The sequence below is a fragment of the Schistocerca gregaria genome, chromosome 3, assembly GCF_023897955.1.
Source record: "Schistocerca gregaria isolate iqSchGreg1 chromosome 3, iqSchGreg1.2, whole genome shotgun sequence".
Lineage (NCBI taxonomy): Eukaryota > Metazoa > Arthropoda > Insecta > Orthoptera > Acrididae > Schistocerca > Schistocerca gregaria.
Window position 1 is genome coordinate 848,233,842 of NC_064922.1, and position 15,971 is coordinate 848,249,812.

Sequence of the window (15,971 nt, forward strand, 5' to 3'; positions counted from 1 at the left end):
CGCCAAGCGCTCAGTGTGATTCCGCCGGCACACGATTGGTCGGCTGCTGGAACCTTATAGCGGTCCAGTGGCTACAAAGGCATGTGACAGACAGCATCCTGACACTTCGCCAGAAGATGATGGATACACAATCCATTGAAACATTGCGACTAGAAGACAACGCCACTAGGCTGATAACCTGTGAAGATTTCATAGCGAGACAGATCACATTTAAGTTACCAAGTGCTAGTAGTAGAACCATTCAACAATGTGTTGCTTGTTTCTGCACAGTCGCCATGTGCTAGTAATATAACTGTGCTGCACCATCTCAACAATATGTTACTGTTCATGAACAGATTATTGAACTACATTCAGAAGAAGAATGGGAACTTTGTAGAATGCCTGTTGTACACAGTGTGCTGAAAACTCTGGTAAACACTATGATCAGGAATTTGACGTGTCAGAAAGTGCAGACGGTGTTCTTAGATAGCAGCAGGAGCACTACCATTGCAGAAGCTGCAAACACCCACCATATCTGCACATCTTCATTAGAAGCGTGGCATTTCAGCTAGCATATGTACAAAAACAGTTAAACAATGCTTCTTGCTGATACACTCTCAGTCCCTCTCACTACTTAACTCACAACCTCCCAAGGACAACTGTGTATTCAACAGGCTACGTTAGTGGTAGAAAAAAAAAAAAAAAAATATATATATATATATATATATATATATATATATATATATATATATATATATATATATATATAAATAACAGAAAGAAACTTCCACATGGGAAAATATATTAAAAACAAAGATTCCAAGACTTACCAAGCGGGAAAGCGCCGGCAGACAGGCACATGAACAAAACACACAAACACACACACAGAATTACGAGCTTTCGCAACTGGCAGTTGCTTCGTCAGGAAAGAGGGAAGGAGAGGGAAAAATGAAAGGATGTGGGTTTTAAGGGAGAGGGTAAGGAGTCATTCCAATCCCGGGAGCGGAAAGACTTCCCTTAGGGGAAAAAAAGGACAGGTGTACACTCGCACACACACACACACATATCCATCCGCACATACACAGCATGTGTATGTGCGGATGGATATGTGTGTGTGTGTGTGCGAGTGTACACCTGTCCTTTTTTTCCCCTAAGGGAAGTCTTTCCGCTCCCGGGATTGGAATGACTCCTTACCCTCTCCCTTAAAACCCACATCCTTTCATTTTTCCCTCTCCTTCCCTCTTTCCTGACGAAGCAACTGCCAGTTGCGAAAGCTCGTAATTCTGTGTGTGTGTTTGTGTGTTTTGTTCATGTGCCTGTCTGCCGGCGCTTTCCCGCTTGGTAAGTCTTGGAATCTTTGTTTTTAATATATATATATATATATATATATATATATATATATATATATATATATATATATATCCTTACTGCAGAACATACCCACAACACCAGCTGCTGACATTCAGTCTCTCAATGGACAGTGGTCATAATGTTTTGGCTGATGATGAGTGTATATGGTAAAACTCACCACTTGCATTGGGAGGTATGGTGCCCAAGCATTGCAGAGCCCAATATTTGTCATTTTGTAGGCATGTCTGCAGGTATAATTACTTCATTCCTCAATAGATACATAACTGTCTGATGTCGTCCAACTTCACACTAATATTGGGTAGGAACACACTGCATCTAAGGTTATGATGCCTCGTTCACATCGCTTATGTAGAAAGGTGTCTCAATTTCAGGGCACATGTTAATGGAGTCATTCACAGCACCAGAGATGTAACACAGCTTCTGCATGAACAAGGAAGGTATTTGAGTTCAAACAAAGGTATCTGCATGAAATTTTGCTTACAGGACCATCATGTGCCTCCCAATGAGCTGGTGAATGTCATTTTTCTGCAAGATTCTGCAAAAATGCTGTAGATGTTACTGCAGATGTCATTGTAGAAGCCAAACGCAATGCAGATAACTTAACTATAAATACAGTGAGAACTTTCAGAAAAATTCTCAAAGCAATATGAATGACTACGTAACTCACAGTGAAGAAAACCAAGTTGATCTCGTGTCTTAACTGTTCATTCTATAATATTGGGTCTGAATGCCACATTGGTGACACAGTGACACTTTTGAAGTTGTCCACAGGTTCACCAATATTGTAGCCAATGTTCTACCATGCATAACGAAGCATTGGTCTGTAGAGTATTTATTTATTTATTTACACGTCAAGTTCCGTAGGACCAAATTGAGGAGCAAATCTCAAAGGTCATGGAACTTGTCAGTACATGAAATTACAACATAAAAGCAATATGTTTATGAACCCAAAAAAGTCAAGACATAAGTTTAAGTAAACACAGTCAACAATATGACAAGAATCAGCTTAATTTTTTAAGGAACTCCTCGACAGAACAGAGACCCACGAGGAAACTCTTCAGTTTCGATTTGAAAGCGCATAGATTACTGCTAAGGTTTTTGAATTCTTGTGGTAGCTTATTGAAAATGGATGCAGCAGTATACTGCACACCTTGCTGCACAAGAGTAAAGGAAATCCAATCGAAATGCAGGTTTGATTTCTGCCAGGTAATAACTGAGTGAAAGCTGCTTATTCTTGGAGATAATCTAATATTATTAACAGAAAATGACAGTAAGGAATACATATATTGAGAGGCAGATGTCAAAATACCCAGACTCGTGAATAGGATTCGACAAGAGGTTCGTGAACCAACACCAATTAATGCCCGAACCACCCGTTTCCGAGCAAAAATATCCTTTTAGAATGGGAAGAGTTACCCCAAAACATAATACCATACGACATAAGCAAAGTAGACTAATTTTCGTGTCAAAACGATCACTCACTTCAGATACTATTCAGATAGTAGAAATGGCAGCATTATGTTTTTGAACAAGATCCTGAATATGGACTTTCCACAACAGTTTACTATCCATTTGAACACCTAGAAATTTGAACTGTTCAGTTTCACTAGTCATATGACCATTCTGTGAAATGAAATGTCAGGTTTTGTTGAATTGTATGTTAGAAACTGTAAAAACTGAGTCTTACTGTGATTTAGCATTTGTTTATTTTCTACAAGCAATAAACTTATGACATGAACTGCACTATTTGAAACCAAGCCAGTGTTGCATACAACATCCTTTACTAGCCAAGATAGTGTCATCAGCAAACAGAAATATTTTAGAGTTACCTATAATACTAGAGGGCATATCAGTTATATAAATAAGGAACAGGAGTGGCCCCAACACTGATCCCTGGGGCACATCAACATAAACATCATTACCAACCTTTTTATTGCTCATGAAAACCACACATTGCCTGTTATACCACCACACTTCAAGACCTTCAGAGGTGGTAGTCCAGATTGTTGTACACATTGGTACCTCTAATACCTAGTAGCACATCCTCTTGCATTGATGCATGCTTGTATTCATTGTGACGTACACAAAAAAGGTCCGAACGCTGTTGCAGAGGCAACGGAAAAAGCATGTGAAGTTCAGAACAACGCGAAATCCTGAAGATGGGCTAAAATTTACAGACGCGCGAAATTTGGCACGTACTTCGATGCGAGATGCCTTTAATAGGTTCCACAACGAAACATTGCCTCGAAATTTGGTAGAAAATCCGAAGAAATTCTGGTCGTATGTAAAGTACACAAGCGGCAAGACGCAGTCAATACCTTCGCTGCGCAGTGCCGATGGTACTGTTACCGACGACTGTGCCGCTAAAGCGGAGTTATTGAACGCAGTTTTCCGAAATTCCTTCACCAGGGAAGACGAATGGAATATTCCAGAATTTGAAACACGAACATCTGCTAGCATGAGTTTCTTAGAAGTAGATACCTTAGGGGTTGCGAAGCAACTCAAATCGCTTGATACGGGCAAGTCTTCAGGTCCAGATTGTATACCGATTAGGTTCCTTTCAGATTACGCTGATACTATAGCTCCCTACTTAGCACTCATTTACAACCGCTCGCTCACCGATAGATCTGTACCTACAGATTGGAAAATTGCGCAGGTCGCACCAGTGTTCAAGAAGGGTAGTAGGAGTAATCCATTTAACTACAGACCTATATCATTGACGTCGGTTTGCAGTAGGGTTTTGGAGCATATACTGTATTCAAACATTATGAATCACCTCGAAGGGAACGATCTATTGACACGTAATCAGCATGGCTTCAGAAAACATCGCTCTTGTGCAACGCAGCTAGCTCTTTATTCGCACGAAGTAATGGCCGCTATCGACAGGGGATCTCAAGTTGATTCCGTATTTCTAGATTTCCGGAAAGCTTTTGACACCGTTCCTCACAAGCGAGTTCTAATCAAGCTGCAGAGCTATGGGGTATCGTCTCAGTTGTGCGACTGGATTCGTGATTTCCTGTCAGGAAGGTCGCAGTTCGTAGTAATAGACGGCAAATCACCGAGTAAAACTGAAGTGATATCAGGTGTTCCCCAGGGAAGCGTCCTGGGACCTCTACTGTTCCTGATCTATATAAATGACCTGGGTGACAATCTGAGCAGTTCTCTTAGGTTGTTCGCAGATGATGCTGTAATTTACCGTCTAGTAAGGTCATCCGAAGACCAGTATCAGCTGCAAAGCGATTTAGAAAAGATTGCTGTATGGTGTGTCAGGTGGCAGTTGACGCTAAATAACGAAAAGTGTGAGATGATCCACATGAGTTCCAAAAGAAATCCGTTGGAATTCGATTACTCGATAAATAGTACAATTCTCAAGGCTGTCAATTCAACTAAGTACCTGGGTGTTAAAATTACGAACAACTTCAGTTGGAAGGACCACATAGATAATATTGTCGGGAGGGCGAGCCAAAGGTTGCGTTTCATTGGCAGGACACTTAGAAGATGCAACAAGTCCACTAAAGAGACAGCTTACACTACACTCGTTCGTCCTCTGTTAGAATATTGCTGCGCGGTGTGGGATCCTTACCAGGTGGGATTGACGGAGGACATCGAGAGGGTGCAAAGAAGGGCAGCTCGTTTTGTATTATCGCGTTATAGGGGAGAGAGTGTGGCAGATATGATACACGAGTTGGGATGGAAGTCATTACAGCATAGACGTTTTTTGTCGCGGCGAGACCTTTTTACGAAATTTCAGTCACCAACTTTCTCTTCCGAATGCGAAAATATTTTGTTGAGCCCAACCTACATAGGTAGGAATGATCATCAAAATAAAATAAGAGAAATCAGAGCTCGAACAGAAACGTTTAGGTGTTCGTTTTTCCCGCTCGCTGTTCGGGAGTGGAATGGTAGAGAGATAGTATGATTGTGGTTCGATGAACCCTCTGCCAAGCACTTAAATGTGAATTGCAGAGTAGTCATGTAGATGTAGATCAAGGCACTGTTCGTCCAAATTGCCCCACTCCTCAATTGCGATTTGGCGTAGGTCCCTCACAGTGGTTGATGAGTCACGTCGTCCATAAACAGCCCTTTTCAATCTATTTCAGGCACGTTCAATAGGGTTCATGTCTGGAGAACATGGTGGCCACTCTAGTCAAGCGATGTCGTTACTCTGAAGGAAGTCATTCACAAGACGTGCACAATGGGGGCGCGAATTGTCATCTATGAAGACGAATACCTCACCAGTATGCTGCCAATATGGTTGCACTATCAGTCAGAGCATGGCATTCATGTATCGTACAGCCGTGGCGTACGTCAGCCCCATGTAATGCCACTCCAAAACAGCAGGGCACCTCCACCTTGCTGCACTCGCTGGACAGTGTGTCTAAGGCGTTCAGCCTGACTGGGTTGCCTCCAAACACGTCTCCAGTGATTGTCTAGTTGAAGGTATATGCGACACTGATCAGTGAAGACAACATGATGCCAGTCCTGAGTGGTCCAATCGGCATGTTGTTGGGCCCATCTGTACCGCACTGTATGGTATCTGGTTGCAAAGATTGACCTCGCCATGGTTGTTTGGATTAAAGTTGCACATCATGCAGCTTGTTGCGCACAGATTGAGTCGTAACACGACATCCTGCGGCTGCGCAAAAAGCATTATTGAATCTTGTGGCGTTGCTGTCAGGGTTCCTCCATAGGTAGAGGTCACCCACTGAAGTAGTAGCCCTTGGGCGGCCTGAGCAAGGCATGTCATTGACAGTTCCTGTCTCTCTGTATCTCCTCCAAGTCTGAACAACATCACTTTGTTTCACTCCGAGACGCCTGGATACTTTCCTTGTTTGAGAGACCTTCCTGGCACATAGTAACACTGTGGATGCGATCGAACCCCAATATTGACTATCTAGGCACGGTTGAACTACAGACAACACGAGCCATGTACCTCCTTCCTGGTGGAATGACTGGAATTGATAAGCTGTTGGACCCCCTCCATCCAATAGGCACTGCTCATGCATGGTTGTTTACATCTTTGGGCAGGTTTAGTAACTTCTCTGAACAGTCTGTGATACAATATCAACAGTCAGCATCTGTCCTCAGGAATTCTGGGAACTGGGGTGATGCAAAACTTTTTTTGATGTGTGCAGATACTAGAAAACATGTGAATGAATCTTCTACGCCAATGAAGTAGAAGTAACAAACTTCATAGTGTCACAATTGCTTTAGTGGAGCATTATTTATCTAGATTGCCAGTTTTGGCAAGCTATGTTGCTGTTTTCAGAGCTGTAAAGCCTATACTGAGTAGCTCGAAACTGGGTGAGGAATATCTACATAACATTTTTGACGTAATATGGATTCAAAACCTTACGCACTACAGTTCAAAGAATCTTATCCATATGTGTAGTAGTTTGTGTTATATAATAAACAGGTATTCCAAGAACATGCGTATGGCATAGTATATCATCATGTTATGTAGATATTCCACACCCAATTTTGGGCTTACTCGGTCTACACTTTACGAATCTGAGGATAGCAACGTTGTTTGTCAAACCCAGTAATCTCTATGAATGCTCTACTAAAGGGATCATTGCATTTTGAAGTTTGTTATTTCTATTTCATATAAATCTAGATCACTCCTAGAGTGGAGTATTGCCAAGCATATTCTACACCAATACCATCTGTACAAAGAAGTGTTCATTGTAACTTCATTTCAGCGAATTGCAATACATGAGTAGGGTCAGTTACCAATTGCTGACCCATCAGATGATACAACACACAGCTAACTTCACGAAATACAACTTCACATACACGCTGCCTGTATCTACTGGCCGCACAGTCTGTGGCATATTGTCACAGTCTGTGCGGCTCACCTATCAGAGGTTCAAATCTTCCCTTGGGCATGGGTTTGTGTGTTGTCCTTAGCATAAGTTAGTTTAAATTAAATTGTGTGTAAGCTTAGGAAACTATGACCTCAGCAGTTTGGGGCCATAAGTCCTTGCCACAAATTTCCAATTGTCTCTACTGGTCTCAGCTGGCGCCAGGAAAAGGTCGAATTCGGCATAGCATGCTTAGTGGTTTGCAGGTAAAAGAATATCACTAGTGCAGTAAGGGACCTTTAAATGATCCCTCATAGGATTGTGGTGTAAGAGCCCAAATAGTTTCCTTGTGAGAGACATCACTATGGAGCTGCCCAACTATGGTTTACCTGAGCAACGTGGCTCATTACTGAGACTCTAGACTCAACACTCGGGAGCATGTTAGTTTGTATGTGTCCAACTGTCCAGATTTAGCTTCCCAGGCTTCTCTTATTCACTTAAGTCAGGTATTCAGATGGTCTCTCTGAAGAGGACATAGTTGATTTCCTAAGCATCCTTCCCCAATTCAGTCATGTACTCAATCTCTAACGACATCATTATTGACAGTATAGCTCTTCACAGGTTGATATGATTTCCACTACATCCATAAACAAACTTTGCTCTACTTATGAATTCTTCAGTGACAGTTAGGAATCTGAAAAATTATGGTGGAAAATTAAATTATTATTTACTAATTTTGTTGTTAAAATTGACTAAAGATGAACATAATGTGACTGTTGCAATTTGCCTACAAGTGTACATAGTTACTGGAGGTAAAGTGTATACAAAATTAGTAAAATACCAGTGTTTCATTATAAATCATGTAATTATTGTGCAAATTATATTAAATAAATGTAAATGCCATGTGATTAGGGCCTCCCTTCGGGTAGACTGTTGGCAAGTCTTTTGATTTGACGCCACTTCGGCGACTTGCATGTCGATGGGGGTGAAATGGTGATGATTAGGACAACACAACACCCAGTCGCTGAGCGGAGAAAATCTCCGACCCAGCCAGGGTTGAACCTGGGCCCTTAGGATTGACATTATGTCATGCTGACCACTCAGCTACCGGGGGCGGACGCAAATTATGTTATGCATTAGTGAAAGATGTTGCAAGAACCTGAGAGAATTCTAGTCCTCCACAAAATCGCTAAGTAGGTCAAAGTCTTCTATTCAGTCAATTGTCTAATTTTCTGGTGTGGCAGTAGAAGACAGCAATATGGAAGCTGAAATTTTTATTTCTCCATTTAAAAAACATTTGCACGGGGTGATAGTACAGACATACTACCTTGCGGCCATCACACAGACTCATATATGAAGGACATAGAAATGACATCCCTGGTGATGAGAAGCAACTAATAAAGCTGTAAACTAATCAAGTCCCCAAGTCTGGCTGGAATCCCAGTTTGACTTAACAGAAAATACTCTTTGCTTTTGATCCCTTACATACCTTGCATTTCTCGTGAATCTCTTACCCAGTGCAAAGTCTGATGCTACTGGAAAAAAGCACAAGTGGTTCCTGTACATAAACTAAACTCCTCCCGAACAGGCCATGAAGGCCCAAAGGTACCGACCAGCCGCCGTGTCATCCTGAGCCCACAGGCGTCACTGGATGCGGATATAGAGGGGCATGTGCTCAGCACCAGCCGTACGTCAGTTTCCGAGGCCGGAACCATTACTCCTCAATCAAGTAGCTCCTCAGTTTGCCTCACAAGAGCTGAGTGCACCCCTCTTGCCAACAGCGCTCGGCAGACTGAATGGTCACCCATCCAAATGCTAGCCCAGCCCAACAGCGCTTAACTTCGATGATCTGATGGGAGCCGGTGTTACCACCGCGGCAACGCCGTTGGCCTCCTGTGGATAATAAGGGTAAAAGAACAGATGCACAAAAGTACAGACCAATGGCCTTAACAGTGATTTGCTGCAGAATTCTTAAGTATATTCTACATTCGGATAAGATACATTCCCCAAAACAGAAAAACTTCTGCCCATAAATCAGCACAGATTTAGAAAGCATTGCTCGAGTAAACCTCGGCTTGCCCTTTTCTCATGATATCCTGTGAATCATGGATGAAGGGCAACAGGCAAATTTTCTGTCTCTAGATTTTCAGAAATCGTTTGACATGATGCCTCATTGCAGACTGTCAACGAGGGTCCAAATAGGTTCTCAGATATACGAGTGATCCGAAGGCTTTTTAAGTAATAAGAGCCCAGTATGTTACCCACAACAACAAGTCTTCGTCAGAGACAAACCTATCATCAGGAGTGCCCCAGGAAAGTGTGTTGTGACCTCTCTTTTCCTCTACATACATAAGCAATCTGACAGATAGGTTGAGCAGCAGTCGGTGACTACTTGATGACGACATTGTAGTATGTGGGAAAGAATCACCGTTGAGTGACTGTAGAAGAATACAGGATGATTTTGACATAATTTCTATTTGGTGTGGCGAAAAGCAGCTTGTTTAAATGTAGAAAAATGTAAACTGATGCAAGTTAGTAAAAATAACAACACCGTAACATTCAAATACTGCATTAGTAGTGTGCTGCTAGATGCAGTCGAATGGTCAGCTTAGGGGAGTTCTACAGATATGCTCCATGAACTCGAATGAGAATTCATGGTGGGAAGAAGACATTCTTTCTGCAAAACACTATTGAGAAAGTTTAGAGAACTGGCATTTGTGATTCATTGCACAAAATTCTACTTCCACTAACATTCATCTCATGTAAGGAACGCAAAGACAAGATTCAAGAAATTAGGGCCCATGTAGAGGCATATGGGTAGTTGTTTTTTCTTTCTCTCTATTTACGAGTGGTACACAAAAGGAGATGACTAGCGGTGGTAAAAAGTATCCTCTGACATGCACTGCTGGTAGCTTGCAGAGTATGTGTGTAGTCACAGATGTCATAGAATAAATATTATCTTTCAGTCTGTGTTGAATAACATTTTATGCTTATCATTGAATACATCACCAAAAGTAATCAATGTTTGCGATGTAACTGGATAGATAAAAAAATACACATAAAGGTAGTGAAAACTGCAAGCTTCCAGGGCCAATGGCTGCTTCTTCTGGCAGAAGGGTTGAAGAGGAAAGAAGAGGTACGAAGAAAAAGGACTGGTAAGGTTTCATTCTCATCCCATCTGGCATTCTGGGCGACCTTTCCGAACTCTCCGCATTTCCTAAACTGCACCAGTCCTTTTCCTTCACCCATCTTCCTTGCCTATTCAACCCTTCTTCTGCCAGAAGAAGGAACCATTGGCTCCAAAAATTTGCGAATTTGATTACCTTTATGTCTGTTTTTTTCCTGCTGCCACTTGATGAGTAAATTTTTTATATATCCAATTACATTACGTTAACATTGAATGTGTTTCAATACTTACTTTGTGTTCATTTATATGCATTGTTTTCTTTCTAGGCCGCCTGGTTGATAACAAACAGAACCAGTTGAACAAAGATGAAATGTTAAATATGATAAGACATGGTGCAAATCATGTATTTGCATCAAAAGATTCTGAAATTACTGATGAGGATATAGATACTATACTGCAGAAAGGAGAAGCCAAAGTGAGTTAACAGTGAAGATTCTCTAGTTGTTACCTACATAGTGTTAAGAATGCAAGGAGACAACATGACTGGCTAATAATTTCCTGTGGGAGATGGATAATATCTCTACTGGGGACAGGAGAAAAATGTAGAACAGGGAAAAAATGAAAATCTTTGGTGAAGGAGGGGGGAAGGCCAGTTTACCTAAACTCTAACAATGGCATCTCCAGGTTGGAATACCAACAGTATTAGGAAAAGGATAAATTTCTACTTACCGTAAGGATGACACATTGAGTTTCAGACAGGTATGCAGAAGAGACTGTTACACATTTAGTTTTTGCCCAAGGCCTTCTTCAGAAAAGAAACCACACAAGAATCGCACAAGTAAGCACACCTTGCGCAAACATGATGACTGTCTCTGGCAGCTTGGACTGGGCTCCGAACTGTCAGAGATGTCTTGTCATGTGTGCATTAGGTGTGCTTGATTATGTGACTGTGTGTGTTTTCTTTTCTGAAGAAGGCTTTGGGAGAAAGCCATATGTGTAACAGCCTTTTTGTTGTGCCTGTCTGCAAAAAAGGGTGTTATCTTTCCAGCGAGCAGCAACCTATTCTTTTCGTAATATTGTTGATTATCCAAGCTCTAGGTTGAAAGGGACCCTTTTGTTTTGAAAGCAAGGGGAATCAATCCCCTTTACATATTTGAAGATGGAATATGAAGAACAAAAAGTTTTGCTCAATATTTTCAGTTGTTGGGAATAGAAGTTTCACATCCTGGCCAACCATTCTGCCACCTTACAATTTTAAACGTTTTCTCTTTATCACGTTCTGTTTAGACAGTGTCAGTTTTTGTATAAACTATACATTGTAGTGTTAAGTTTTCAAATTTCAATTGTGGATTAAATAGAAACACAAGGAAAATAATTTCTTTCTTTCTTGGAACTGTATAGCAAAACCTATCCACATTACTGGTATAGTGTTGAATGTAGATGTTATACACACATTAAGTGTCTTTCATCTGCCTGCAGACAGAAGAACTGAGGCAGAAACTGGCAGGCCTGGGAGAATCTTCTCTCCGAAACTTCACAATGGATACGTCGACAGCGGACTCGGTTTACCAGTTTGAAGGAGAAGATTACAGGTTAGATGCATTAGATGTTTGATATCTAGTCTAGTACTCAGTTATAATGTAATTGGGTAGATAAAAAAATCCACTCATCAAGTGGCAAAATCTAATCGTAAAGTACAAGCTTTCAGAGCCAGTGGCTCCTCCTCCTGGCAGGAGGCTTTAGGGGGAAGGCAGAGGGGTGAAGGAAAAGGACTTGTGGGAAGAGGTTTAGGCTATTTTAAGCTCCATCTCTCCTGCTACTGCTTGTTGAGTAGATTTTTTTATCTATCCAGTTAGAAAATATTTTCAAAGATTCATTATTTTTGTCAATATACAAAGGCAGTATGTTTTAGAATGTCCAGCTAGGTTGACAATTCCATTTTTATTATACTATAAAGGCAATAACTTGCCATGTTGATGAGACATTGAGTGATTGATAGGCACATAAGCAAGACTGGGAATGTTAGTAAAACTACATTGTCCCAGCACTGGAGCTAGAGTAAAAGGTAGTCAGCCCGGATAATGTGTCATACCGGTGTGTGTGTGTGTGTGTGTGTGTGTGTGTGTGTGTGTGTGTGTGTGTGTGTGTTTGCTTATTTATCATCATCCCTCCTCCTCCTCTCTCTCCCTGTACTAGATAGCTCTGAAGCATCATTTTCAGTCTCGTCCATTATGTGATTCACATAATTATATACAAACTTCCAAGTTCTGAAACACAACTTTTTGTGTCTGTTGAAGGATTACAGCAACATGGTGTTGTATGATGGTGGGTGTTGTAAGCAGCATCCTAAAGGTACCTTTACGAGAAGAAGTCTGGTGAAGATAAATCAGGAGACCAAGTGGGTCTCAATCCCTTCGAAATGAAAAGTCTGACCTAGATAAGTCATGGTAATGTTGGTTGCATGCAGCATAGCATTGCCCTGTTCAACCCATGTGTACGGAGCAGGTTTTCAGCTATACAGTTTAAAATTATTATATGATTTGTAGATTAGACCCACTGTCCCATGAAAATATGTGATAATTTACCTGCACAGCATTCTACACCACTCACTCATCTTTTGTGCATGAAATGGGTACTCTTACAGCGGATCTGGATTTCCTGTAGCCCAAATATGAGTTTTGTGCCTTTGTATATACAGTTTGCTGGAACTGTATCTCTTCAGACCAAAATGAATCATCGACCTTTTTCCCATCGGGAATTACAGATGAAGTGTGAACCACTGACAGAGAGCTATACTTTTTTTCTGTTATTTTCCTGTAACAGCATGTGGGGAACAAGAACTGTGTAGAGTTGCATCTTTAAATGCTTGTACAGTGCTTTGTAAGCACTGTCAGTGAAGAGACCAGGATCACTATACAATTGTCACTCAGACTTTGTGGGAAGCTTGCCCATCAGTTAATTTTTCTAGTGTTAATACTTAGTCAGGCACTTCTGTCTGCATCACTGTGTTTCCTGTCTTCTGTAACTTGTCGTACAGGAGCTTGATGTGAATTTGTACTTCTGTGAAGTTACTTTGAGTCTCAGTATAACTGGAACATCTAATGTACTGGGTGACAATGGATACATTCTGCTGTAATGTATAATCTATTTATTACTTATTTAAGCAAGGATCGTACCTGCAATGAAAATGAAACATTCTACCATGTGGTTGTGTCGTTACTTGAACATTGTAACAATGAAAAAAGCCGATAGCCTCCAAATGCTGTCCACTGTTTTACAGTCACACAGTATCAAACTGAGAGTCCTACAATGTGGCTTGTAATTTGAAGCTCCACTGTGGCTCCTAATTTGAAGCTCTTCCCACTAAAATATGTTCAATCATTTCGATATATAGGTTCATCTGTAACATAAAATAGTGAACTAGCACACAAATTGGTGAAATTTTAAGTCTCCCATTGTATCATCTTATTGTTATTTGGCAATAATAATCTAAAAAGTTTGTGATCATTTGTACTGGCCACAGATATATTTTTGTTAATTTGTATTCTCCTCTGTTGGTGAGCAAGATATACAAATATATGTGAAATGATTAGTTTTAAGACAATTTCTGTACATTCTTTACATATTTTTTGGACACTAAATCTTTTTACATTTCAGAGAAAAACAAAAAGTTTTGGGAATTGGAAGTTGGATCGAACCACCAAAAAGAGAGAGGAAGGCTAACTATGCTGTGGATGCATACTTCAGAGAAGCTCTTAGAGTGTCTGAGCCTAAAGCTCCCAAGGCAAGTGTTTGAGTCATGATCCATGTTTATTGGGGTGTGCTTATACTATACTAAGCAAATATGTTCTTTTAGGGACACACATTAATATTGTGGTAACTTAATACTAGGATTTCACTGTTAGCTATTATGTAACAAAAGAAGTTGTTGCTTCATTCCAATGTTGGTGTCACATGCTTAAAGGGTTAAAACATTTCACCTAAAAAGTAAATATGAAAGTAATTCAGGTATGGTGCTTCCAAATTTTGAGTATTTTACATAAAATTTCTGTTTGCTTCTCGTCGTTTCAGAAGCAGGAGCCAGTATTTTGACCGTATTACATCTGGTTTCTTCCTTACGTGGGACATGCTCTTTTAATGTGATATAGCAAGAAGTTAAATAGAGTTTGATTCATCAGTCATCAAAATGCGAACTTCTGTGATGTTTGGTAGTTTACAATTCTGGTTTCGTTATTAAAACTAAAATAATTTACAGAAAGCAATGCATATCTGGAAATTTGAAGCAGGTGATGTGAAGCACACATGACTGGTGTGCTACTCTTGTGATTGAGGGTAATGAAGTGCACTGCAATGTGTGACCACATATACTGAAATAAGGACATAGCTAACATGTACAGTTCTTGAGTACTCCATTTGGAAAACAAAGAACAGAAGCTAGATCTCTTTTAGCCCATAAAATTAATAAACATGACGCACACAGTTCTTATTTCCTTTTAAATGATTAAATACAACTTTCCATCATTCCTATCTTCAGCTTCACTTTCTCACCCGAGTAAAATTCTCATACTGCCTGTAACATTTTACTCATCCAGTTTGGTTTGTAATTTCATGTAAATGTGTAAAACAATTATAAATAAGCTACAGTTTTAATGTGTGTGTAGATCTTCTACAATTATCTTTCTCCATAAACTATGAAGGTTATTTATGTTAAAATGGTAGGTAATTTATTGGGAACAAATTTCAGTTTATTTGCAGCATAATTTCTAATTTTAATCGTGAACCACCTCATTTGCGTTTTTTCTTTTGTAGCTTTAATTTTAGTACTAACAAACCAAAATACAAACAGTTGATGGAAGATGTCAGTATGTGAACACTCAAATTTCTCAACAGTTTGATTGACACACTGTGTGTCAACTGTTCTGGGCTGCAGTAGGGCAGGTCAACAACAGGAAAACCTTTTTTTTGTGGTCACAACAAGATCATACATTATTATCTTATGTTGAGGTTATATGGGTGGATTCTGTTCACAGCAGGTATCAAAAATGTTCCCTTGAACCATTATATTGAAAATAAAGTTTGGCTAGTCTCAACTAAAGTTTTTAGGTCTGCTCATACTTTGACTTTTTACTTGATATTGCCTTAAAAGTACAAGAGAGAATTACAGTAGTGACCCCCCTCCCCTTAGCATTAAAGGGGGGGGGGGGGGGATATATATAGAGAGAGAGGAAAAATATATCTAAAAACAAAGATGATGTGACTTACCAAACGAAAGTGCCGGCAGGTCGATAGACACACAATCATACACACAAAATTCAAGCTTTCGCAACCCATAAATTGGTTGGTGTATGAGGGGGCCATCCTGGTACCCATGGCTGTTCCCTTTAATTGTTGGTATGTCCGACCTTCAAAAGTGAAGAAGTTGTCGCTATTGCATTTCGAAATCTTTTCTGTCATCTTATTTTCTCTTTCTGTTTTTGCAAGTAGTTTCACTTTGTAGTCACCTCCTTTTTACCGTAATGTACCATAAAATGTTATCCCGCCTATATATACTCAATAATACGTAACCCACTTCCAAACATAACCAATTTTTTTTTTTTTTTTTCCCCACTTTCAACACTACCGCTGCTATAAAATCCACCGTTTCCAGTTCACAAACAGTTCCTTTCACCTATTAAACAACCATTTTGTCT

The 15,971-nt window shown here is 40.2% G+C and overlaps 1 protein-coding gene and 1 pseudogene across 1 annotated transcript in view; one reads left to right on the forward strand and one right to left on the reverse strand.

The window, feature by feature from the left end:
• Positions 1 to 15,971, forward strand: part of LOC126354756 (chromatin-remodeling complex ATPase chain Iswi) — a 124,210-nt gene that overhangs the window by 87,174 nt on the left and 21,065 nt on the right. Inside the window, exons 13-15 of the mRNA XM_050004638.1 lie at positions 10,608 to 10,756; positions 11,761 to 11,873; positions 13,939 to 14,065. Coding sequence (XP_049860595.1) covers positions 10,608 to 10,756; positions 11,761 to 11,873; positions 13,939 to 14,065 — 389 coding nt within the window. The remainder of the gene's footprint in view (positions 1 to 10,607; positions 10,757 to 11,760; positions 11,874 to 13,938; positions 14,066 to 15,971) is intronic.
• Positions 8,927 to 9,044, reverse strand: LOC126357300 (5S ribosomal RNA; annotated as a pseudogene).